This window comes from Natrix helvetica (assembly GCF_964273705.1).
Source record: "Natrix helvetica genome assembly, chromosome: 2".
In the NCBI taxonomy this organism is placed as follows: Eukaryota; Metazoa; Chordata; class Lepidosauria; order Squamata; family Natricidae; genus Natrix; species Natrix helvetica.
The window spans coordinates 32,098,226-32,125,638 of NC_138552.1; the positions used below are offsets into that span (position 1 = coordinate 32,098,226).

Here is a 27,413-nt window from a genome sequence, read left to right on the forward strand (position 1 = left end):
CCCCTCCCTCCAATCACACTTCCCAGCCACAAGTTGAAAGCCTTTCCAGAAAGCTGACAATCTTTTTATTTTCATTCAGTCATCAAAGGGAACAGGGGGAATCTCCATCTCACCACACAGCAACTGCGTCCTTCGAATCCTAAGTTTCATCCGGCTGCGTCAACGCGAAGACGCTGCGGCGCCTCCCCTCTTGCCTCCCGGTGCCTAGGGCGATGCGCCCCCCCCGGCCGCCGCTGACACAGGGGATCCCCTGCTACGCCGCCCCCTCGGCAGGAGCCCCTCCAGGGCGTCCTGTGCCCCCCCGATCAAAGGGGAGCCCACCAGGAGTGCGCGGGGCGAGCAAAGCCTGCCCGTCGCATACCGCAGCCAAAACCGGAAGTCGATTCTATCCCTCTGTTGATGCAGCCTAGAACTGTGTTGGCTTTTTTGGCAGCTGCTGCACACTGCTGGCTCATATTTAAATGGTTGTCCACTAGGACTCCAAGATCCCTTTCACAGTTACTACTACTGAGCAAGGTATCATCTATACTGTACCTGTGCATTCTGTTTTTGTTGCCTAAATGTAGAACCTTACTCTTTTCACCATTGAATTTCATTTTATTAGATAGTGCCCAATGTTCAAGTTTGTCAAGATCCTTCTGTATCTTAAGCCTATCTTCTGGAGTGTTGGCTATTCCTGCCAGCTTGGTGTCATCTGCAAATTTGATGAGTTCCCCATTTATTCCCTCATCCAAATCATTGATGAAGATGTTGAAGAGTACTGGGCCTAAAACAGAGCCTTGGGGTACTCCACTGCATACTTCCCTCCAGGTAGATGCAGTTCCATTGAGGACTACACGTTGAGTGCGGTTGGTTGCACATTAATATGTTCAGATATTGAACATATAATTCCTCGGGAGGTGGAAGAAAGGACATGTCCACCAAAGCTAAATGAAAACAGCAGGACAGTCTCCCAAAGATGCTGCTAAATTGATGTGTTGAAGGTGGCCTGTATTGTGAGATGTGTAAAAATACTGTATTTTTCGGACTATAAGAGGCACCGGTGTATAAGACACACCAAGATTTCAAAAAGGTAAGTGAGAAAAAAAGGGTTTTGTCCTCCCCGACCCCCAGGATTGGGGGAGGTGTTTTTGCCTTCCCCCAGCCCTGCTGAAGCCTACACAGTGCTTCTGGGGCTGGAGGAAGGCAAAAACACCTACGTTTTTGTGAAAAACTGCCCGTTTTTGCGAAAAGCTGCCCGTTTTTCACAAAAATGGGATGCACGGGTGGTGCTTCGGGTATAAGATGTACTGACATTTCCACGCTCTTTTATGGGGGGGAAAAGGTGTGTCTTATACTCCGAAAAATACGATAAGTCTTAATGACGAATTTTGAATTTAAATGAATGTGGAACGATGGTGGGTACTAATTTAAAGAAAACAAGGGTGGGACATTTTTAAAAGCATAAATCTTATGTGTTCTTAGCCTTACAGCAGTTAAAGTGAGTTAAAGTGGTTCGTGTTACTCCTCACTCGACAGTAGTTTCTTGTAATGTTTATAAATGGCAAATTAATTGAGACAAATCTAATTTTTTCAAAAATGGCTTGTTGTGAAGTCGTGTCCGACCCATCGCAACCCCATGGACAACGTTTCTCCAGGCCTTCCTGTCCTCTACCATCCTCTGGAGTCCATTTAAGCTCACGCTTTCTGGTTTGATGAATCCATCCAGCCACCTCATTCTCTGTCGTTCCTTTCTTCTCCCCCCCCCTTTTTTTTGGGGGGGGAGCAAATTACTAGGTGATTTAAGGCAAGCTACTGTGTCTGACTATCTTGGCTTCTAGCTGTGATCTACACATCTAGTCTTAAAGCTTATGAGGCTGTTAGCATACAACTGAATCTGTTTAATACCAGCTATATTATCTTTTTTTAAAAAGGATCTCCTAATTCAATTGAAGAAATATGAGAAATTTGGAAAAAAGGAATCTGTTCTGCCAGAACTGTTTTTGCTGCTAAACAGCCATCATTACTGAATATAAAATTCACCGTGTCAAACTATTCTTCTGATACCAAGCAAAATATTTAATGTTTTATATAGAAATACAACTCATGCATTAATACTGAACTTTGAATATATTAAATGTTATTATTTCTTTACCTTTCAGCAAATGTGTAACCCTGAGATTTTAAGACCAGAAGCTAAAAGATACTTAGAGAAGTCAATAAAAATGGGGGAAAGGAATGGGCTTCACCTTCCTGCAGAAGTCCAGAATGTAAGTGTAGCATAATTCAACATTTTTTTAAAAGGGAAAAATCATATTTGTCCAAAAGTATGTATATATTAATTTTAACTTTAATAAGTCTTACAAATAACACATTGAAATCCTATACAAAGCTCCCCTTAGTTTCTTACTCTAAGATTGCAAATTCTGTAGAATAAAAGTGATAAAAGACTGTTTCAAATGATATAATTTTATGTTCTAACTCTTAGTTAGACTCTCCCATTTTATATTCTTCTGAATTTAATATTTCTAAACTGTGTGCATGTCATAAAAGACTTACCTAGAAGACTTACTTTGGCAATAATGTTTTGCCAGGTAGCCGTGGATATCTTATTGGTTGGGATTATTATATTTCAATATTTGTTTCATATCTTCTTAGTTTATTTGAACAGTGTACAACCATAATTTCATTTGAGTATATGTCTAGAATAGCCAACAACAGACATTAGCTTAAGACTCAATGGTGTAGATCTAAAGAATAGTCATACAATATTAATAAAGCTAAAACTAATTAACTGTTTCCTTTAGCAGATTTATGACTGACTGGGGATTTGAAGTATCCTAATTTTGTAATGTTAAACACAATACTAAATTTTTGATTAGCTAATTGCTCCCTTGCATTATTGACAACTTTCTGCTTATACATACTCAAGGCACCTTATCAAAATAATAACCATAAAATTGCCAATGGTATTGTGACATTAAAGTCTGTTCATTCACTCATGGAACAGCATCCATTAATGACAAGTCTTCTTTTGCAAACTTCCTCTCAAAAGTGTAATGAAACTGGGTGGTTGGGTGGGCTTCATAGCAGATTTTAGAGGCATACTGAGAATCTGTAGAAGTGTGAGATTTCTGTCCATACTTCTCAACTCTACCCATATACTGAAGCTATCTAACAGTAGTAATTCCCGAAGAGACACAGGTGATAGATAAATTGCTGTATTAAAGACAAGAAGAAAAGTAAATATATATCCATAAGATCCTAGAGAATAGGTATCAAGCCTATAGGAGTGCCCTCAGGATACAAATCCTAGCCTTTTCCTTTTGACTCATTTTCCATCATTTGCATTTGTCCCATGTTTAAATAGTAGTTTCTCTAAGCTGAGGGTCATAATTTCCAGCTTTTCCAATTTCTGCCCCTACGATATGGTAAAATATGTTGGATGACTAGAAGTTTGTTCCTTGCTTGAGATTGTATGCAACCTGTTATCTTAAATATATGAAAGTATGGATAAATTAAGAATTACTTACTTTAAATGTGTTTCTTTTAATTGAGGGCACACCATTTTGACTTATATCAAAAGGACATATTAAAAGAATACTAGGAATTTCTTGTATATAATACTTTAGTAAAGAAGTTTATCATATTTCTTCATCTGCCTTACCCAGCTATGGTGCCATAGTTCAGAAAAGTACTTAAAATAGTGTTGTGGCCCACCAGCAGAGCTGGCAGCAGATTCGGACAGTGTGGAGGTTGGGGAAGAACATGGGCCAGTCCTGGAGTCTGGGGAACTGATGAGGGCTCTCTGTTGAAGGCAGAGAGAGGACCAGAGCCGTATGCCAGTTATCAGCTGCCTTCAGTGAGGCAGACGAACAGCTGGAGTCTGTTCCCAGTGCGCGCATGTGCAGAGTTGCCAGACGAAGGGAACAGCTAAAAAACAGGGGGCGACTTTGGAGTAAGGCCACAGGATGATGAATGGCCTTCCAGGAGGAAATAAAAGAGGAGCGAAAGTGGAGTGGAGTTTGCAGGAGAAATCAGTTCCGAGACTCCTTGCCAAGTTTTGCAGATATCGGCCTGGCAGGTCTCCAAACCAGATAAGGTCTTTGACTATAAATCCTCCCTTGAAAGACTTTGCAAATGAGTAAATTAATACAATAAATTAATAAAAGGGATTTTTGTTGGAACAAGGAGTTTGCTTCATGCTCTTGGGAAGCCTAGGTCAGAACAGATAGTAGTTTCTTAAAGTCATAAAAGATGCATATTCTTGTTCTCTTTAAACTGTGTGCCAAAGATGGGAAGAGAATATAAGAATAAATAAAACTGGGCCATGTCCTTGAAAACAAAACAACGGAAGGAGTTTGTTCACAAAGCATGTTAGCATAAGGAAAGCATCTCTCTTTGAAACGTTAAGGCAGGGGTGTCCAAACTTTGGACACCCCTGCGTTAAGGCATTTGTGTCCTGTAGGAGGCTCATGGCAGCTTCTTCATAGACATAGACTGTTCCATGTTCATGAAGAACATTAGGGACAGCCCACCTTGAGAAGCACTTGTTTTGAATGCTCTGCACAACTTCAGTAATGAACAGTGATACCTTTAATGTAACATTTTGCTTTTTATATATGGATTGACATTAAGGAAATCAAGACAATCAAGCAGAAGCTGAGTGAATTATGTATAGATTTTAACAAAAATCTCAATGAAGATAACACATTTCTGATATTTTCTCAAAATGAACTTTGTGAGTATTTCTATTTGCTCTTTATGACTTGTATCTATATTTCAATAGTACCATCATATTGGTAAACAGTACAAATAGTATTGCAATACAGAAAGTTTTCATACGTTGATCAACCTTAATTAATTCAATGTGATTTTCCCTTTATTTATGTTAACCTTCCATTTTTCCATAACTATAATTTTCTTTTACCGGTCTTGACTACTTGTTCCTTGAAAAGGTTCTACCTTGATTTTAAATATTTTATTGTTTAATTCCAGAAAATAAATACCTGTTTATTGTTATCACAATGCATTTAAATAGCTAACTACAATTTTGCTCTTTGTTAATAATAGAGTAAGCATGATTGCAATAATATGAATAGTTAACTGATAAAATCATTGCTTACTCATTGGCAGTTAACTTATATTTCAAAGTTCCTTAAATGCCTTTTGTCTGTAGAAATCTATTTGCCACAAAACATTTAAAATGATTTTTGATGATTGTTAAAAGACATGTCTGAAAAAATGTAAAAAAAAATATTAATTCTGTAGTGAAATGTGTTTCTCAGGTGCCCTGCCTGATGATTTTATCAGTAGTTTAGAGAAGATTGAAGCTGACAAATATAAAGTTACCTTAAAATATCCCCACTATTTTCCTGTTATGAAGAAGTGCAGTGTTCCAGATACCAGACGAAAAATGGAAACTTCTTTTAACAGCAGGTGCAGAGAGGTATGAACTTTTTTTCCCATTCATAACAGATCAAAATAAAATATAAGGACTGTACAAACAAAGCTATATATGTGAAGGACTATGTTAAATTTAGAAGCATATGCTTTCTAAGTTGAATGTTCCAGATTTATGTCCTATATTAATATATGTGTGTGTGTGTGTGTGTATGTATGTATGTATATGTATGTATGTATGTGTGTGTGTGTGTATATATATATATATATGTGTTTGTGTTACAACCCCTGGTATGACCTAGCTGATGAGAGCTAAATAGCTTGAAATGGATCTATACTAGTCTCCCTTTATTTTATCAGCACAAATACAACATATATATATATATATATATGTATGTATGTATGTATGTATGTATGTATGTATGTATGTATGTATGTCTGTCTGTCTGTCTGTCTGTCTTTGGTTGTTCGGGTTTTCTCCCGCGTAGAATTGGAAGTATCTTCACGACGTTTCGATGAAGTCTCATTCATCATCTTCAGGCTGCTGCTTCCGGCTTGGTGCTTCCAGGAGCAATGTGAGATCTCAGCCGGTTCCTCTTTTTAACTGCCAGTGGGGGTTTGTGCTGATTGGGTGGGAGCTTGGCTGCATTCTGATTGGGTGGAGGTGTATTCTGATTGGTAGGGGGCTTGGCTGTGCTCTGATTGGATGGGAGTTTGGCTGTGCTATGATTGGATGGGGGCGTGTTCTGTTTGGGTGGGGGCCTAGTTGTGCTTGTGTTAGTCTGAGTTGCAGAGGGATTTGAGCTGGTGAGCTGCGTTACTATTGTTTGGCTTCGCGTTTGTGGTCGTGCCACATCTTCGTGGTGGGCATCAGTTTGCTTCATGTATGGGTTGGAGGGGTTTAAAGTGGCTAATAATGCAGCTGTGGTCTGGCTTCTGGTTTGTGGTCGGGCTTCTGGTTTGTGGTCATTATCGGTGTGAGTTTGGGCTTGCTTTTTGCGTGGATGTGTGATAGTGACATCCTGTGTGGTTTTCGTGAGTGTGGGTCTGGTATCATTCTTAGTGTTAGGGACTCGTTTGTCAGTGAGGGCGGGTTTCCAAATGGCTGGTAGGCGGGAGGTATCATCTCGTTTATTCATGCTGTGTGGTCGTTTTTCTATCTCAATAGCTTCTCTGATTATTCTGTTGTTAAAGTGTTCAATTTTGGCAATAGTTCTGGTCTTTTTAAAGTCTATATCATGTCCTGTGGCTTTGAGGTGTTGGACCAGGGAAGAAGTTGGTTCCTCCTTTCTGACTGAGTTTTTGTGTTCTTCAATGCGTGCCTTTATTCTTCTGTTGGTTTGTCCGATGTATGTGGTGGGGCAGGTGGTGCATGGGATTTCATATACTCCTTGATTTTCTAACTCTATTTTGTCTTTTGGGTTTCTCAGGATGGTGGATATTTTTTGGTTTGTGTAGAATGCTGTCTTGATGTTGTGTTTGTGGAGGATCTTGCTGATTCTGTCTGTGGTGCCTTTTATGTATGGGAGGAGGGCTTTGCCGTTTTCTTGTTCACTGTCTTGGATTTTAGTGGGGTTTTCTTTTTGGATTAGGTTAGTGATATTGTTTCTTTGGAATCCGTTGGATGTTAGTACGTTGGTGAGAGTGTGTAGTTCGGTTTTGAGGTGTTGTTCGTCAGCTAAGCGTTTTGTTCTGGAGATGAGTGTCTTGGCTACAGAGTTGATCTGTGCTGGGTGGTGGTGTGAGAGTGCGTGCAAATAGCGGTTTGTGTGTGTTTTCTTCTGGTAGATGGTGTGTCCTAGGGATCCATCGGATTTCTTATAGACTAAGACATCCAGGAAGGGGAGTTGGTTATTGGCTTCTGTTTCCATGGTGAACTGTATTTTGGGGTGTAGGCTGTTGAGGTGTGTGAGGAAGTTGTCCAGTTTATCTTTCCCGTGTGGCCAGATTATGAAGGTGTCGTCTACGTATCTGAGCCAGAGTTTGGGTTTGTGATCGGATTTTTCTAGAGCTTGGGTTTCAAAGTGTTCCATGTAGAGGTTAGCAATGACAGGTGAGAGGGGTGATCCCATGGGTGCTCCTTCTGTTTGTTTGTATTTTTGTCCGTTATAGATGAAGTATGTGTTGGATAGGCAGTGGTTGGTCAGATCTAGGATATGTTTGGGGGGGTTGTATTTGTTTTGGATAGCTATCAAGGCTTCTTTGATTGGTACTTGGGTGAAGAGTGATACAACATCGAAGCTCACGAGTAGGTCGCTGGGCTGTAAGTTTTGTTTCTTTATGATCTCTATGAACTGGAATGAGTTTTTTACGTGTGAGGTGATGGATTCTGCATAGGGCTGTAGTTGTTTGGCGAGAAATTTGGCTAGGTTTTGTAGAGGTGAGCCTCCCATACATAAAAGGCACCACAGACAGAATCAGCAAGATCCTCCACAAACACAACATCAAGACAGCATTCTACACAAACCAAAAAATATCCACCATCCTGAGAAACCCAAAAGACAAAATAGAGTTAGAAAATCAAGGAGTATATGAAATCCCATGCACCACCTGCCCCACCACATACATCGGACAAACCAACAGAAGAATAAAGGCACGCATTGAAGAACACAAAAACTCAGTCAGAAAGGAGGAACCAACTTCTTCCCTGGTCCAACACCTCAAAGCCACAGGACATGATATAGACTTTAAAAAGACCAGAACTATTGCCAAAATTGAACACTTTAACAACAGAATAATCAGAGAAGCTATTGAGATAGAAAAACGACCACACAGCATGAATAAACGAGATGATACCTCCCGCCTACCAGCCATTTGGAAACCCGCCCTCACTGACAAACGAGTCCCTAACACTAAGAATGATACCAGACCCACACTCACGAAAACCACACAGGATGTCACTATCACACATCCACGCAAAAAGCAAGCCCAAACTCACACCGATAATGACCACAAACCAGAAGCCCGACCACAAACCAGAAGCCAGACCACAGCTGCATTATTAGCCACTTTAAACCCCTCCAACCCATACATGAAGCAAACTGATGCCCACCACGAAGATGTGGCACGACCACAAACGCGAAGCCAAACAATAGTAACGCAGCTCACCAGCTCAAATCCCTCTGCAACTCAGACTAACACAAGCACAACCAGGCCCCCACCCAAACAGAACACGCCCCCATCCAATCATAGCACAGCCAAACTCCCATCCAATCAGAGCACAGCCAAGCCCCCTACCAATCAGAATACACCTCCACCCAATCAGAATGCAGCCAAGCTCCCACCCAATCAGCACAAACCCCCACTGGCAGTTAAAAAGAGGAACCGGCTGAGATCTCACATTGCTCCTGGAAGCACCAAGCCGGAAGCACCAAGCCGGAAGCAGCAGCCTGAAGATGATGAATGAGACTTCATCGAAACGTCGTGAAGATACTTCCAATTCTACGCGGGAGAAAACCCGAACAACCAAAGACATACATACAAACACCCGCGAAAACCTCAGAAAACAAATATATATTTATCAGTACAAATATAACACAAATATAAAAGGCAACATTAAAAATAAAAATATGGTTTTCTGCCTGCATGGTCTTCTGTGATGAAGCCGAAGGACAGAAAGAGGGAGTAGTGACCTTCCTCCCATATTTAGGCATACCAGGGGTTGTAACACTAATACATACCTATTTCCCTGGCTCAACTGATAAGGAAGTGAGCCCGTGGCTTAGTGGCTAACACTCCTGCCTAAGATATATACAGCCCGGGTTCAAATCCCAGTAAGGGTATGGCTAGCTGATGAGAGCTAATTAGCTCGAAATAGATCTATACTAGTCTCCCTTTATTTATTTATCAGTACAAATATAACACAAATATAAAAGGCAACATTAAAAATAAAAATATGGTTTTCTGCCTGCATGGTCTTCTGTGATGAAGCCGAAGGACAGAAAGAGGGAGTAGTGACCTTCCTCCCATATTTAGGCATACCAGGGGTTGTAACACTAATACATACCTATTTCCCTGGCTCAACTGATAAGGAAGTGAGCCCGTGGCTTAGTGGCTAACACTCCTGCCTAAGATATATACAGCCCGGGTTCAAATCCCAGTAAGGGTATGGCTAGCTGATGAGAGCTAATTAGCTCGAAATAGATCTATACTAGTCTCCCTTTATTTATTTATCAGTACAAATATAACACACATATATATATATATATATATATATGCTGGTTTTGTTGTATTCGGTTAAACCTTACACGGGAAAAGACCCGAATACAACAAAACCAGCATACCTACACCTGTGAAAATCTACAAAAACAAATATATATATGTATGTATGTATGTATGTATGTATGTATGTATGTATGTATGTATATGTATGTATATATATGTGTGTGTGTGTGTTTTCGTAGATTTTCACGGGTGTAGGTATGCTGGTTTTTTTGTATTCGGGTCTTTTCCCATGTAGGATAAAGGCAAATCCTACACGGGAAAAGACCCGAATACAACAAAACCAGCATATACACACACATGGCTGTGTGTGTATATGCTCCAGCATAACTCTGTAATGCCTTGAGTAATTTCAATCAAACTTGGTACACAGATGACTTACTCTCTGGGGAAAAAAAACTGTGGGGGTAAGACACCTAGGTTCTTTTAAGATACAGCCTGTTGTGCCTTAACATGGATTCTACTGTACTGCTGTAAAATGGCTTCTTCTGTACAGCGCTGTGGAGTTGCCATGCTAACGGCTTCACAGTACTCCACAAGGGGGCTCCTTCTGGTAAGGGGGAAAATCCAACATTAGAAATTATATTTGGTCTTGACATTTCCCCCTATAAATAAATACCCAGGCAATGCCGGATTATTAGCTAGTATTATATAAAATAATCTATGATATGCTGCCTGTGATAAATACATCATCATATATAATTACATGTTAAAATAGGCGGAGTCTTAAAAATTATAACATGAAGCGGAAACAAATCAGGATAATACAATTGTTTGTATTAAACATTTAATTAATATTTGTTTAATAATTTAGTTTGCAAGCAGCCCATCTCAACCACAGGGTGAATTATAAGGTTGTAATTTTGTGGTCTCTGAGAAAACTTTAGGAAACTTATGATTACTTGGATTGGCCATTCCACAGTTGGGGACAAACTCCAATCTCAGGCGAATGAAATTTAAATTACCTTTTCTGATTTCTTACCAGCTTTTGAAGATGTATCTTAATGGTGCTTAAAACTGTTATTCTAGAAATAGCAAAAAAGGAAGGAGGAAATAAGAAGAAAGGATCCTTGGCTTTGAAACCTCTAACCTTCAGTTTTCTCTCCTGGGTCAGCTGTACCAGTACACTGTTTTAATCAATGTCCTGTCTTCTACAAAAAAATTCTAATCACCCATTATAGACAATTAAACATAAATGTTTCTTCACTTGAAAAAAAGATAATGCAAGGAAGTTTTGCCTGTTTTCAATTCTGCTGTGCCAGTCTGTCATAAATGCAACATAGAAAATATCAGCAATTCTGTAACTAGGGCTCTCCAAGGCAAACTTTTGGATTATTTTAAGACTGTATCATGTAGACATCATACAATGGAAAATAAATCAGCAGTGTACGGTAGTATAAAAGTGTGAAAGCACAGTAGTGAATTTTAGTTACTTCCATTCTATGTATGAACAGTTAGCTTTTGTTATTTAAATTACAAATATGAAAATACTAAATTGACTGAAGTACAGTATATTGCCAAAAGTATTCGCTCACCCATCCAAATAATCAGAATCAGGTGTTCCAATCACTTCCATGGCCACAGGTGTATTAAATCAAGTACCTAGGCATGCAGACTGTTTTTACAAACATTTGTGAAAGAATGGGTCGCTCTCAGGAGCTCAGTGAATTCCAGCGTGGAACTGTGATAGGATGCCACCTGTGCAACAAATCCAGTCGTGAAATTTTCTCGCTGCTAAATATTCCACAGTCAACTGTCAGCTGTATTATAAGAATGTGGAAGCGTTTGGGAACGACAGCAACTCAGCCAGGAAGTTGTAGGCCACATAAACTGACGGAGCGGGGTCAGCGGATGCTGAGGCGCATAGTGCGAAGAGGTCGCCAACTTTCTGTAGAGTCAATCGCTACAGACCTCCAAATGTCATGTGGCCTTCAGATTAGCTCAAGAACAGTGTGCAGAGAGCTTCATGGAATGAGTTCTCATGGCCGAGCAGCTGCATCCAAGCCATACATCACCAAGTGCAATGCAAAGCGTCTGATGCAGTGGTGTAAAGCACACCGCCACTGGACTCTAGAGCAGTGGAGACGCGTTCTCTGTAGTGACGGATCACGCTTCTCCATCTGGCAATCTGATGGACGAGTCTAGGTTTGGCGGTTGCCAGGAGAACCGTACCTGTCTGACTGCATTGTGGCAAGTGTAAAGTTTGGTGGAGGGGGGATTATGGTGTGGGGTTGTTTTTCAGGAGCTGGGCTTGGCCCCTTATTTCCAGTGAAAGGAACTCTGAATGCTTCAGCATACCAAGACATTTTGGACAATTCCATGCTCCCTACTTAGTGGGAAAGGTTTGGAGCTGGCCCCTTCCTCTTCTAACATGACTGTGCACCAGTGCACAAAGCAGGTTCCATAAAGACATGGATGACAGAGTCTGGTGTGGATGAATTTGACTGGCCTGCACAGAGTCCTGACCTCAACCCGATAGAACACCTTTGGAATGAATTAGAGCGGAGACCGAGAGTCCAGCCTTCTCGTCCAACATCAGTGTGTGTGACCTCACAAATGCGCTTCTGGAAGAATGGTCAAAAATTCCCATGAACACACTCCTAAACCTTGTGGACAGCCTTCCCAGAAGAGTTGAAGCTGTTATAGCTGCAACGGGTGGATCGACATCATATTGAACCCTATGGATTAGGAATGGGATGTCACTTACAGTAAGTTCATATGCGAGTAAGGGCAGGTGAGCGGATACTTTTGGCAATATAGTGTATTATAGATTGAGATTTTGGAGCAGGATGTTATAAAGCCTCGACATAAAATACTAGTGTTCAAAATCAATAAATTCTATACATACATATTCTTGGGCATGAAAGATACCAATGTATCTTTGCCATTTTTGCATATGTTCTGTTGGCAACTGAGTGGTTTTATTCCAGAAGCAGAATTTCATAAACATTACTCCTAATATATTTAATTACATTTGTTATATAAGCAGTCAAGGTATTTTATATTAGCTGTCCCAATCTGATTCCTTCTGGATATTCTAGGATTAAATTTCTCAGAAGATGTAATGTAACTGAATAAAATTCAAGGAATTAATTACAGGCTGAGCAATGAGTGAATAAAATAGATGGATAGGTTTGTTGGAAAAGATAGATTGTTAAAGCGATTATGTCACAAGAAAATTATAGTATTAGTTGTCATTTTACATTTTTAATATGGTATGTTGGTAATTCTTAAAAATCCAGGTCATCATAATATTTCCCGTGACTGAATAGCATAATTAACCTAATAAAAATGACAAGCTAGACTAATTGTTACCCACTTCATACTGAATTTATTTGATTCATTTCCCCTTTTCAGAAAACATACTGAATGCTATATTCTTTGTATATGCACTTATACCATTTCCAGAATAATGCATGTAAACAATGGTTTGTTTTTTATTAAGTGGTTTTTTTCAATGTTATCATGCTGCTGTTTTTTTTTCTTTTTCTAAAGATGCCAGAATTGGAACTGAAACCTTTGGCATACATTCTAGACCAGTGTTTCTCAACCTTGGCAACTTGAAGATGTCTGGACTTTAACTCCCAGAATTCCCCAGCCAGCTGGGGAATTCTGGGAGTTGAAGTCCAGACATCTTCAAGTTGCCAAGGTTGAGAAACACTGGTCTGGACACTCTATCACTGTTCCCTAGATATTCCAAATATTCATTATAAATTCTTTATCACAAAATAAAAGGGAACTTTGAAAACTTTTTAAAAACCTGTTATTTCATAATACGAGTATTAAGTTTGGTTGCATTCAAAATGTGAAGTTGCAGTTTTCAATTGCGTTCGTAACATATTTTGCGTTTACGTTTTTAATATTATATTTAATGATTCAAAACTTTTATTTCCCCAGGAAAATGCTGACATTCTTCGACAGCTTCTTCCTTTGAGGGCAAAACTAGCAGAACTTCTGGGTTATAGCACTCATGCAAGTTTTGTTCTTGAAGTGAACACTGCAAAAATAACAGACAATGTTATCACATTCTTAGGTCAGTTTTCATTTAACATGTAAAATATTATCAGAGTAATTTAAGTCATAGTGAAATATTTATAATGAAAATAACAAGAACTTTTTGCCAGGGACAGGATGAATCTGAAGTATTTTTAATTTTAAAAAAATAGTAACTGTGTGTTAATTGAGAGATAATTATGATAATATTGTATTAAGGAAACAACTTGATGTTTATGAAGACCAATACAAGCTAAAGAACTGGCAGCTGTGATTTCACATTTTTGTGTAATTAATAATGAAACTTAAGAAGAGTGGTTCAAAATTGAACTCATTATTTTTAGTTTGTTAACTAGAGCAACTGCTAGAACATGAAGTTAATATTCCTGAATTTTACACATTATAAAACTTTCCAGTTTTATAGGATTTAGATTATAGAATTCCATTCCACCTGTTCTAAAATAGATATTTTTGAACGTAATAAAATCTTATCAAGATCATATAATTCCAAATTGGTTTGCTCCGATTGATCTCCTATATTATTTGGACCAGAATGAATTATTTTGTACAAAGCTACTCTCACTAATGTTTTCAGTGAAACTGCTACTTCAATATCATTAATATTAGCTTTTAATTATGAACGAATCAGTCAAATGTTAAAACATTTACTGCTTTTATCAATCAGGATCACTCGGCATAGAAGGCCCAGTGCTCATAATGCTAAGATGTAATTTAATACATTTGTTTTGGGATTATATGATATACAGACCAAATCAGGAAACAGCAGCACAAACTATTGGAAAATATTTTTCAAAACTGTATCTTGTTTTATGTACCAATAATTAGGTCATGAGAAAAAGATTTTTTTTTCTTAGTCTTGAATGTAATCTGAAATGGAATGTAACAAGCATGCAGAGTAATTATTTTTAAATTTCTGTTTTGCAGATGGTCTAAGTGATAAGTTAAAACTTTTGGGTAAAGAGGAGAGAGCATTTATTTTAAATCTAAAGAAAAAAGAATGTGAAGAAATAGGTGTCGAATATGATGGAAAGATTAATGCATGGGATCTACATTATTACATGAATCAGACAGAAGAGCTCAAGTATTCTGTAGACCAAGAGAAGCTGAAGGAGTATTTTCCTATTGAAGCAGTCACAGAAGGCTTGCTCAAAATTTACCAGCAGCTGTTGGGACTTGTATTTGAACGAGTGGAAGATGCTCATGTTTGGCATGAGACCGTTACTCTTTACACAGTGAAAGACAGCTCAACAGGGGAAGTTCTGGGGCAGTTCTATTTAGACCTGTACCCAAGGTAACACAATTTTTCAAAGACTGCATTTGTATCTTTCTTTTTATCCAAGGAACTCTTTCAGTAGACATGATTCAAGTCTATGATTGTATTCCCAGAGCAGCCCTGTAGGATTAAACTGAAAGAGGGGGACTGGTGCAAGGTTATCCAGTGAGAATCCATGACAAAGGTTTTTGTAAGGCAACTAGCCAATAACCTGGCATTACCCGAGTATTTATTTACAAGATGGAAATGTCCAGGCCAAACGTAATTTTTAATGTTGGATTTTTCCCCCCTACCCCCCTTGTAGAGTACTATGAAGCCGTTACCATGGCAACTCCACTAGGCTGTATCGGTGGTGGGTTCTGGTTGGTACGCCCCGGTACAGGCATACCGGTAGCTGCTGGGAGCAGCAGCCACCATACCAGAACGGTGCTTTGGAGCCCCCCCCCCTTGTTCCTTACCTGTATTTAAGCCAATTGGGCCATTTGCGCATATGCGCGCAGCGTATGGTGCTTGTGCGATGCATCGCCGAGCATGCATGTGCAGCGCGTGTACCCGTGGTAGACGCCCGGCCTCATTGCAGTGTACCGGTTGCGACGGGATCTGGAGCCCACCACTGGGCTGTACAGTAGAAGCCGTTTTACGGCAGTACAATAGAAGCTATTTAAGACACAAAGGCTGTATCCTAACAGAATCCCCCCCCTCGAGGGGTGTTAGTAGTGTCTTACTCCACAGTGTTTTTTTCCAGAGAATAAGTCATCTATGTACCAAGTTTGGTTGAAATTGCTTGAGGCGTTCCAGAGTTAATGCTGGAACATACACAAACACACAAACAGCCATTTTTATATATACAGATAGATATATACATATAGATAGATAGCTATGTTTTTCTCATCTCTCCAGCAATCTATTATTGGGTAATAATAGTAGTTTTCTGAGCATCCTAGTTATGGTACATCTCTAAGAATTACATCACTCTGCTTCTGTTGATTGTGACAAGTAATGTAAGTTTTAATACAGGTAGTCCTTGACTTAGAACCAGTCCTTTAACAACCATTCAAAATGATCATGGCCTCAGAAAGGGTGCTTTACAGTCTATAAAGCAATTCCAATGTCACACTGACAGACAGCACACAGAGACTGTGGTCACATTACTGCATTTCAGGCATTTGGCAACTGACTCACACTTACCCTGAACTGCAGGGTCCCATGGTAACATGTCTGTAGTTTCACTTAATGACCATGTGATTCAGACCTAGGACCATATAATTCACTTAACGACCACTGTAAAAACGCTTTAAAAATAAGATCCAGTCACATGGGAGCCTTGACTTATGATCACAACGGTTTATGACTGAACTTCCGATCCCAGTTTTGGTTGTAACTCGAGGACTGCCTGTATTGTCAGGCATTTGATAACTGCCTAACTGGTGATGACACAGACCACAGAATACCTCCTTATCTTCACCACTCTTTAAACCTCATTTTTCATCCACTTTCTTATCATTGGTAAACATTTTGCCAAGGTACACAAATTCATCTTATTTATTTGTCCTTTAATATTACTGAAATATACTGAAATATTACTGAAATGTCCATCAAGAGCTTACACCGTCCCAATGCCTGATTTTTTCAACATAGATCACCCTGTCCTTGAATGATTGGGTGGACTGCACATTAACATTGGAACCACTATAAGTCTATCCATTTATTTGCCATATGCTAAATAAATAAATAAACTGAAATATATATTCAGACATTCACTCTATATTTTAGAGTGATTACCTTGGTGTTTAATACATTTATTTTCAAATCTATATTTCTTTCTGCATCATAGACTTACCTTTGCTTCACCCATTCATTCAGCATTCCATTTATTTTCACTGCTCGTTTGTTTGTTGCTTGTTTATAACATTGTTATTGCATTAAGCCACCAACCTTTGGTTCCATATTCATACAAAATATTATATAATTTGAAGAGATTTGCTTTATCATGTTTTCTCTAAATCGACAAACATGCAGTGAATCTTCTTTTTCCTCCGTTCAGCTTACGGTTGCACTTCTCCAATTTTGCTTGTCATGTCTCATACCTTTTCAGTCAGAATTCTGCCAAACACTTTCCCAGGCTGGTTGAAGGTAATCCCCCTATAGTTTTTTCATCACTTTTGTTACCTTTCCTTTTATATAAGGGAGCACAGATTACAGACTTCAAACACAACCCTTCTATAACATTTCTCTGGTTACACTCATCACCTGCAGGCTTAACTTTTTTCAAAATTCTCACAGCAGTTCTTTTCTTTTTATTCTTTTTTCTTAGATATTATTTTATCTTAGATATTATTTTTATGTTATTGTAGTCCTACAAAGATTAGGTAGAAAGAAAAGCCAATGCTTCAAGCAATAGAACAACTCTTGTGTAATTGGTATGACACTATATTTTTCGGAGTATAAGACGCACCTTTTTCGCTCAAAAAAGAGAGTGAAAATCTGGGTGCATCTTATACACTGAATACAGCATTTTTGGCCTCCTGAAATCCCACCCCCTTTGCAAAAATGGCAGTGCATAACCTTTAGGAGACTTCCAGAGTGCTCCTGGGGGCTGGGGAGGGCAAAATGAGCGAAAAACAAGTCATTTTTTGCTCGTTTTTACCCCCAGCCTCCAGGAGCATTCCTAAAGGCTATGCATGCCCCTTTTTTGACAAAAAAGGGACCCAATTTGAGAAAAAAGGGCCATTTTGGGGCGAAACGGGCTGTTTTTGGGAGGTCTGCAGAGTGCAAAAACTCTTCAAAATTTTGGTGCGTCTTATACTCCGAAAAATATGGTAATATAGCGTACAGTTGAACCATCTTACAAAAGCATCTTTTTTTCTCTCCCTCTTAAGAGTTGTACTGAATATTTCTTTTAAATGAAAGAAATGTTTAGCTTTAAGATTTTTAAAAGATACAATGTATACATCTGACTATTATAATGATAGAACCCTAAAAGCAAGCTCATTGTGGAATTTAGATAAATGTATTGTTCCTGACTCTTCCAGGAAAGGAATGAGTCATTCATATAGATATTAGTTAAGAAGTGCCAAATGATTCACTTTCTTTGTGATGCTTTTTCTGTTTTCGATCTACTTTATTTTGTTACTCAGAGAAGGAAAGTATGGGCATGCTGCCTGCTTTGGTCTCCAGCCTGGCTGCCTTCTTTCTGACGGCCGCAGAATGATGTCAGTCGCAGCTCTTGTAACTAATTTCACAAAGCCAACCTTAGATCGCCCATCACTGCTGCAGCATAATGAAGTGAAAACTTACTTCCATGAGTTTGGGCATGTAATGCACCAGATATGCGCTCAAGTAAGTATTCTGCTTTATTTTGAAATTCTTCTATTATGGCTACGAGGCTTCTGTGCTTAACAAGCAGTGAAGAATTGTATGGCAAATTTCTTCAACTGAAATATAATTAAAATAGTTCCTTTAACCCTGATTTCATAAAAGTCAACATGCCAGTGATTTTTGCAAAGATACTGATTGAATTAACACATTGTGGTCAGGGGTAAAATCCAGCCGGTTCTGACAGGTTCTGGAGAACTGGTAGCGGACATTTTGAGTAGTTTGGAGAACCGGCAAATACCACCTCTGACTGGCCCCAGAGTGGGGTGGAAATGGAGATTATCCTTCCCCTGCCAGGCCCACCAAGCCATACCATGCCCACCAAGCCATGCCCACAGAACTGGTAGTAAAAAAAATTGAATTTAACCACTGATTGTGGCGAGTTACAGCTTATTTTACAGTGTTTACTAAATCCATTATTTGTCCTGTTCTTACAAGCTAAGCTCTAAAGTTTGGTTCTTCAGTGATGAGGGTTCCCGATGTGCTAAGCCATAAGCGTACATTACAGTTTAATTTGTTAATTTAGGAACTGTTGTTTGGAGGATTAAACCTGCTTGTGCATTTGCTTATTGACCCATTCGGAATAATCCCAATTTCTACTCGTAAAATCCACTCTTGATCCTGATTCATTCATACATTAGAATGTTAAACTGGACCAGCTTGAATGCTATCTGAAAAGTCTGGCATGACCTATGGTAGGGTTGGTAAATTCGCTTACCTAGTCAATTTGTGTTGAACAAAATTGTCAGTTCCCAGAAGGTAAATAGTGATTGAACAATTTTATTTCATGCATGTGAGCCACATTAGGTCAAGGACACAACATGTTCACAGATATACTTCATAAGTGGGTTGTCATAAGTTTTAAAGGGTTAAACTGATGTTTTAAACAAAATAGGTATCACCCATTGTATTGCATATATCCATTTAAAATCCTAAGCATTTACCCAAATCGCTGAAATAATTGTCCCTACCCATTCTGGGGACTGCAAATAGTATGCTGGTGGACTCCATGCTACACATTTTGCAGCTGATGTATAACAGAATGTACTTGTCTTTTCATTCATTCCATGTGATTTTAGTTGAGCTAGTTAGATAGGGCGTAAACAATACCAACCCACTGTAGAACATGTAGCAACAATAGAATGAAGCTGTAAATATCCAGGGTCTTTTGGGAAATTTGCTGTATTCCTATTTAGGAATTGCCTGAACCATACCTAAATATTGAAACTATGATAAAGAATATTTGAATGTTTACTTTTCAATCTATGCTACAATTTAAAGTTTTATTATTTATATTAGTTCACATGTATTTTGTTAATTTATATTGTCATTTTTCACAGACTGATTTTGCGAGGTTTAGTGGAACGAATGTGGAAACAGATTTTGTAGAAGTACCTTCACAAATGTTTGAAAACTGGGTTTGGGAAAAAGAACCTCTACAACAAATGTCCAGACACTATAAGGATGGAAGTCGGGTCCCCGATGATCTCCTTGAGAAACTAGTAGCTTCTAGATTAGCCAACACAGGTATTTTCCTTATTTATTAGTTAATTTGATTTTGATAGTTTCACAAAAGAATTGTTATAATCTGAGTCAAGCAGAATAATAAAGAATATATTTTGTAAGATTTATTTTAAAAATCTAAAATGTAAGAATAGTATCCCCTCACAAAAGGGAGAAAAGATTGAAGCCCACTTGAAGAAAATACCAGCAAATTTGTATATAGTTTGTTTAATATTTGCGGGATCGTATCCTGCCCCACACATCCCTTCGGCCGATCCGCTCACACAGAGAGGGACTCCTCCGGGTGCCGTCCACTAGGCTGTGCCAGCGGGCAACGCCCAGGGGAAGGGCCTTCTCTGTGATGGGCCCGACCCTCTGGAATGACCTTCCCCCTGATATTAGAACAACCACGGACCTCCGCTCCTTCCGCCAGAAGCTCAAAACCCACCTGTTTAATCTAGCCGGCTTGGCCTAATTCCAGCTCTCCCACCCCAGTCTGTATTTTTTAATTTCACGGGTTGGTCTTAAGGCTAAGTTTTTAATTTTTATAAACTTGTACAGGGGTCTAAAGTTTAATCCGATTTTAATTATATTTATTACTGTTTGTATGGTTTTAATTTGGTACCTGTACACCGCCCCGAGTCCCTCCGGGGAGAGGGGGCGGTCTAGAAATCAAATAAATAAATAAATAAATAAATAAATAAATAAATATTATTTAAATGAGATTACTTATGAAGGTAATCTAAGAAATGTATCTTGAATCATCCAAAGATTAAGTCTCCCTCAAACTGAAGTCAATATTTTTATGTTGCTTGATGCATTGGTAACAATATGGAATTAGTTTACCATTTAGGAATGTCTTATCTTGGATTCTCCTTGTGGTTTTCCATCCAAATGCCAATCCAATCCAGGCTATCTTAGCTTTTTCAATCAAAGTTAATTAATCACATGCTGTTATCTGTCGTGATTTGCATTTTTACTCAGATAGTAAAATCTTAATGAGTACTGAATTCAATATTGAATCCCAAAGAAATGTTTGACTTGGAATCGTAGAAAACTTCTTTACATTGAAACAAAGTTGTTCGACCTACTTCAGAATGATCAAAAGTAACTGGTAGCACCTCTAGATGACCACAGGGAAGATTCTGTGCTAACCTTGACTTGACATACTAGATACTGAATCCAGACCAGTTTTCATAGTTACAGTTATATAAACAAAGTCTGCTGATATTCCTTTCGGTGTTCTTATTTAACTAGGTCTTCTGACTCTTCGTCAGATTGTTTTGAGCAAGGTTGATCAAGCTCTTCATACCCAGTCTTCGGCTGATCCTGCCAAAGAATATGCCAAACTCTGTGAAGAAATTTTGGGTATATCTGCAACCCCTGGTATGGACATTCCAAAATTTTATTTATCCCTTGCCAGTATTTTATCAAGAGAAATGTGATTGTGAATAAATATATAATGATATTATTTTCTAAAATTATAAAATATGTTTAAAATAAAGCGGGTGGTTGGACTAGATGACCTATAACCGTGTTGGCAATCCTTTTTGGCACAGAGTTCCCAAACCAGAACACACATGCATGCACACTAGTCACCTGGCCTTCTGGTTTCCGTCACGCGCATGCACGCCAGCCAGCTGGTCTTCACGTGTGCTGGAGTGCCGAAAACCCAAAGACCAGGTGGCTGGTGCACATACGTGTGCATGTGTACCGGCCAACTGGTCTTTGGGTTTCCGGCACATGCGAAGACCAGCTGGCTGGCGTGCATTCACACGCCAGAAACCAGAAAAGAACACAACGGTTATAAAATTGTTTAGAACAGGGGTCTCAAATTTGCTTTATCACGTGATATATCATGACTTTTTTTCCCTGTGCTAAAACTGAGGGGTGTGGCCAGCACGTGACGCATTTGGCCGCGGGCTACGTGTTTGACCCCTCCCCCCCTAGTTTACACTGAGAAAATCTCAGATGAAAACCTTTTAAGTTTAAGGCATGCTTAGATTCAGTTCAATGAGCTTCAAGCCACAGAACATAGAGAGAGGATATGTTTCTGTTTGGTCAGAGCAGATCCAAATTAATGTGTCTCCTCTTTCAGTAAATTAGTACCTGAAGTGCATGGCATTCTCATCAATACCTACATTGATTCTAACCAGTCTGAAACATAATAAACATTTCAATAACATTTCAATAACATCTTCAGATTGTTCTCCGTAATGTTTTGTTTGTTTTACAGAAGCTGTTCAGAATTATTATTTGTTTCTTTTAAGGTACAAATATGCCAGCTACTTTTGGTCATTTGGCAAGTGGATATGATGGCCAATACTATGGATACCTGTGGAGTGAGGTGTTTTCTATGGATATTTTTTACAGTTGCTTTAAATGTGAAGGGGTAATGAATCCCAAGGTAAGGAAACTAGTTTTATTCTTTGTTATCCTTTATCCTCACCTGTTTCTAAGTATAGGAGGACAACATGATAGCAGAAAGGAATTAACAAAATGTATGTTGTCTCTTTCAAGATTGAATCTGGCTTGTTTAATAAAAAATAGCTAAAGACAATTTTGGCATTTTTATAAAAGCCATGCATTTTGCTGCTATGTTTGTTCCAGGGCCTTACTTTTATAACAAATCATAAAGTTTATATTGAGATATTTTAATGTTTGGTTAAAATTTAATATGCTTGACTATATTTATTGTTTTAATTGTGAGAGCTTCTCAGTCCTGATGAATTACATTGCTAAATAAACATCAGTCGTTCCTGTAAGTAATACTAATAAAATAGCTTTATTAGCTTTATTAGCTTCTTTTGAAACCCAATATGTATAATGCCAGATGGAAAATAACTGAAACAGAATTGAAGATTTAACAGTTTAGACAGATGAGAAAGAGGAAATGCTGAAGGAAAACAATGGAGGAATAATAGACAGATCTTGAAAGATTTCTTGAAGAGCAGGAAGGACTAGATTCTATTAATATATGGGGCAGTAAGTAAATTCTAGTACAACCAAAAAAGCAGAAGGTATCATGAAGAATTATATCTAATGTTTGGTTTAGTTAAAAGAGGAGTAACTACTGTATTTTTCAGAGTATAAGACACACCTTTTCCCCCCAAAAAAGAGGGTGAAAATTTGCATCTTACACACCGAAAATTTGCATCTTACACACCGAATATAGCCCCACCCACCCCCTCTAGAGGCCAAAAACGCAAGGCATAGAGGCAGCAATGGTCTGTGGCAATCCCTGCAGCCTGGAACAGCTGATTGGGGGTATTCCGGCAGTCTGATCCACCCTCCAATCAGCTGTGCTGAAGCAGGTTGCAATAAGTGCTAAAGCTGACCTGGCTGGTTAGAGTTTGCAGCAGCAATCACATTCAGAAAGCACATAACTGATTCAGCAGGATTCAAAATAATAATAATATACAATACATTACCAAAGCAGGTTTTCCAAGATAGCAGTAAATATAAGCAAAACACAAGCAGTTTCACTTTCAGTTCTCTGCTAATCCAGGTTCCTTGTTGCTCATACAGCAAATGTCAGAGTCCAAATAGCCCTCATTGGTTGACTTAGTTGCTATGCCTATTCATTGGATGACCTTGTTACCATGTGTCAGCTGAATACCATGGATGCTGGTAGGCAGAGGCAGACTTTTTTTCTTCTTATTTTCCTCCCCCAAAACTAAGGTGCATCTTATACTCTGGAGCGTCTTATACTCCGAAAAATATGGTAGTTATGAATACAACTATACAGCTAATTTGCAAACAGCATTAGTATCATTGGAAAACCAATAAAAGAGCTTATAATAATCTTAATGTCCAGCTGTCTTCATGAAGCTTGAGTATGAATTGAATATTACCAGTTATATGGAACTTTATCACCAGTAGATGCCTCTAGGAATATTCAGGACTGGTGTGAAAATTATATGTAAAACGGGTTAGTTTTTTGGCAGTGGTTTGTTTTTCAAGCTTGTTTCAATTTAGTTTCTGAACATTTCATAGATAATATCATCAGCAGGATTTTTTTTCCTATTCTACTTTAGCTTATATATGACTTGTGTGCCAGTGACAAACAAGACATATATAAGTTAAAAAAGAATAGGACCAAAAAAAATCCTGCTTCTCATGTTACCTAGTCAGGTAACGAAACGTTCAGAAACTAAAATGAAACAAGCTTGGGGAGCAAACCACTATCAAAATCTAAAACCAGAGCTACAAGTATTTTCTATTATTTCAAATCAATTAGTCTTCAGAGGAAGATAGATAACAACAAAATATCATGTCAAAGCAATACCCAAGGTTTGGATGAATGGAAGAACATTTTCAGATATGTATATATAAAGTGGAATGATACAGGGAATGCAATGGAGATGTACTATTAAGGGGGGACGGGGACGGGACCCAAACCTATTAGCTTCCCTGTTATGTCCCCCCAACTTCATGAAAGACTATCATTGGGTAGTAAAGGCTGCTGCTGAATCCATAGATTAATATACAGTTGACTACAGTAACAAAGCCCATATCTTAGCTATTAATGCTTCAACATAGGTAACCGTGTTAATGTGTGGGTTTCTGGGGTAGATTCTACCACATTCCCAACCACAAAGACAAGACCCAGTACATGTAATCATACCATGCCTTCTTCTTCCACACAACATGTGGCGGTTAAAACTTTCAGTTGGCAAAGATGGATAAATATACATTGCCAATAGAAGATAACAATCTGCCTTAGTGAAGCAGGGACTTGTCTATGAAATTTTATACTGTTAAATCTGTTTAGGTGCCATAGATAGTTTTGGATTTTTTTTTTTAATTGGAACAATCCATGGCTATGAAAACATGCCAAAGGAAAACAACCTTCTGAAAGGATTATAGAAACACAAAGCATATTCTCATAATTATGTAACAGAGAACCCTGGGGAAGTAGAGGCAGGGATTGACTGAGTGCCAGGTAAATTTTTGCAATAAATGATCAGGAGAGAATTCTGCACACTGTGAACTCTGCTAAGAGCAGATTGCTATATATAAAACTTGGCCACAAAATGAGACTGTGATTTTAAAAAAAAAAACACCTTCATGTGTTCGTCTCAGAGAGCCCAATGTCCATTGATCTTCTTTGTCAGTATGAGATGCTTTTAAAATATTTTCTTGTCACATGGAAACTTATGAGCATGGGTGACTTCATCATGTCCGTGCCAGACACATTGTGGAATGACATTCTGGATTGCAGGAAAAAAAAATAGCTTGTGGCTCATGAGAGAGCTGCAAACTGTTACCATTAAGGCAGATGTTCTTTATCTTTACTTTTTTTGTGAATTTAGAAAGTTTATATAAACATGAAACGTTAACCTCCTCGTTTTATTTTTATTGTTTTAGGCTGGAATGAAATACAAAAATCTTATCTTGAAGCCTGGAGGGTCGTTAGATGGGATGGACATGCTCCAAAACTTTTTAGGTCGTAAGCCAAACCAAAAAGCATTTTTATTGAGTAAAGGATTATGTACTTAGTAAAACTATGAGTTTTTTGGCAAAAGACATCACCTAGGAGACCATCTTGAAATACTATCATGAAAATTTAAAAAAGACACTTTGTGTCTTGGGGAAAGTGTACTTGAGGTTTTAAATGTTTTTTATTACCAGTTTTCAAAATTATAATTCTCATTTTCATCTCAAACTTCATACAGAATCATGATACAGTATTTTTTTTACTTGTTAGCAATATTTGTGCACTGTGTGTTGAATGGAAAGAAAAATATTGTTGCAATTTTTCATGGTAGGTGTGTTAAATAAAAGCCACAGCATTAAGCTTTTTGTACATTTTTAGATTTGAATAACAAAATAATCATTACATTTCAGCCGTCTTAGCAAATTTTATCAAAATGTTTTATTCTCTTTTTGAACTCTAATGAACACAAAGTCCTGAAGGACTCATCAAATCCTGACATATTTGATTATTTTCCATGGACACAGGGGCTCAAATTCACGGAAACAACTTCCAAAATGGTTTTTTTTTCAATTATGATGTGATCATAAATATAGAATTCAAGGATATTGCTTTAAAACAAGCGTGCTGGGAGGAGAACTAGACGCTTTTCCAGAATTGAAACTGGCACATAACTTTGGTTTCAATTTCTAAGCCTGAGATATTTTCCTCCTCACACTGTACTATTCCAATGTAAAGAAATTTCTTTTTGCTGTAATATGCGTTCCTCATGGGAACTGAAGCCAGCCTATTCAATGTTCTTTGTCATTGTGCCAAGAACTCGGCCAATCACCTGCCTTTCTATACTTTTATTATGGGCCTTTCTACATAGAAGATAAGCTTCAGAATTGTGGAAGAAAGAAGAAAAAAATGTTACATGTGATTGTTAAAGTTTTTTTTTCTCAGTGCTGGTCTGATTGTCTGAGCTGTCCTAGGGGCTTGCAGAGAAAGATGTGCGTGTGTGTAAAACTCCTTAGAATCACTACAAGCTAGGTTTTAAAGAAGCTGTAGCACAGGCGTGTCAGGCCTGGAAGCCATCTTGGGCCTTGGATCTTTAGGCCTGCCACATTTAGTGCTGTGGGAAACTGGGAGGGGGAATTGCATGGAACTGGGGAGATATGTAGCCAAAATAACATTCCTTTCTCCAAGAGTCAAAGCCATGCTGCCCTGCACCTGGAGGTGTGTGACTGGGGAGTATCTCCAGTTAGGACGGTGCATTGATCGGACCATGTGATGGACCTGTGGGTGCTGGGGCAGGGACTTGGACTTGCTTTTGGGTGGGGAAAACCTGGAAGCTTTCAGATTCGGATTTTCCCAGATGTGCCAATATGACATCTCTAATAAAATGGACCTTTGAGGAATGGCTAGGCTCGGAGTCTTCTTTTGTTGGGGGTGTTACTTGGAACCCTGACACTCACGTCGTCGTGTCGTCAGGTGATGTATTACAACTTTTTTCCCCTTTGCTAAACCGGGGATGGCCGTGGCCGGCACATGTTGCATCCGGGGTGCGAGTTTGTCACCCCTGCTGTAGCAGATAGAAGGAGGGAATGTGGAGCATATGTGCCAGATGATCCATGGGCATGGAGAAGACTCAGGAAGGAACCATGATGCATTTGAAGAATCTGCAAAAAAGAGCCAGCAGAAGGAAAACATCGCTTTGGATTCTAGGCAGTGGCAGAGCAAATTCTATGAGGTCGAGGTCCTGGATTCCAAAGCAATGGAGTATTGAAGAAAGCAATACAATCACTGTGTAAAAAGCTGGCTTGAGAAAGAAGGAAACAGATTGGTTACTGTTAATAATAATATATTTGCCATGAGAGATGGCTTCAGAATTGAAGGATTGTTGAATTTAGCTGTGATAAAGTAATAAAATTCATAATTAGAAAGTATTAAAAGTGTTCTATTCAATCCCTTGCGTACCTTAATTAAGATCCGTGATAAAGTGGTTTCATGTGGTCCTGGACATACTTACTGTTTACATCTGGTTGGTCACTATTGTGGCAAATACATATTCACCTGATGAATATTAATCTTACAGGTAATCTTTGCAATGTCCCAAGATGTATTAAAACTTCTAACAAAAACTTGGCAATAATCATTTTCCCCCTCCTACAACACCTTTCCCAAATGCTCTTCTCAACCATCATAGACAAAGGGGATAGGTTTCTC

At 38.6% G+C, this 27,413-nt stretch overlaps 1 protein-coding gene across 3 annotated transcripts in view; it reads left to right on the forward strand.

The window, feature by feature from the left end:
- Positions 1-27,154, forward strand: part of NLN (neurolysin) — a 41,754-nt gene extending 14,600 nt beyond the window's left edge. The window contains exons 4-14 of one of the 3 annotated variants that reach the window (XM_081945790.1): positions 2,142-2,249; positions 4,618-4,720; positions 5,268-5,428; positions 13,501-13,636; positions 14,542-14,908; positions 18,028-18,229; positions 19,606-19,792; positions 21,026-21,154; positions 22,039-22,175; positions 25,139-25,217; positions 26,077-27,154. In XM_081945790.1, the coding sequence (XP_081801916.1) occupies positions 2,142-2,249; positions 4,618-4,720; positions 5,268-5,428; positions 13,501-13,636; positions 14,542-14,908; positions 18,028-18,229; positions 19,606-19,792; positions 21,026-21,154; positions 22,039-22,175; positions 25,139-25,217; positions 26,077-26,237 (1,770 nt within the window). In that variant the 3' untranslated portion in view covers positions 26,238-27,154. Of the gene's footprint in view, positions 1-2,141; positions 2,250-4,617; positions 4,721-5,267; positions 5,429-13,500; positions 13,637-14,541; positions 14,909-18,027; positions 18,230-19,605; positions 19,793-21,025; positions 21,155-22,038; positions 22,176-25,138 lie in introns of all 3 variants that reach the window. The other 2 variants (XM_081945791.1, XM_081945792.1) reach the window with 2 other exon arrangements.
- The last annotated feature ends 259 nt before the right edge of the window (positions 27,155-27,413 follow it).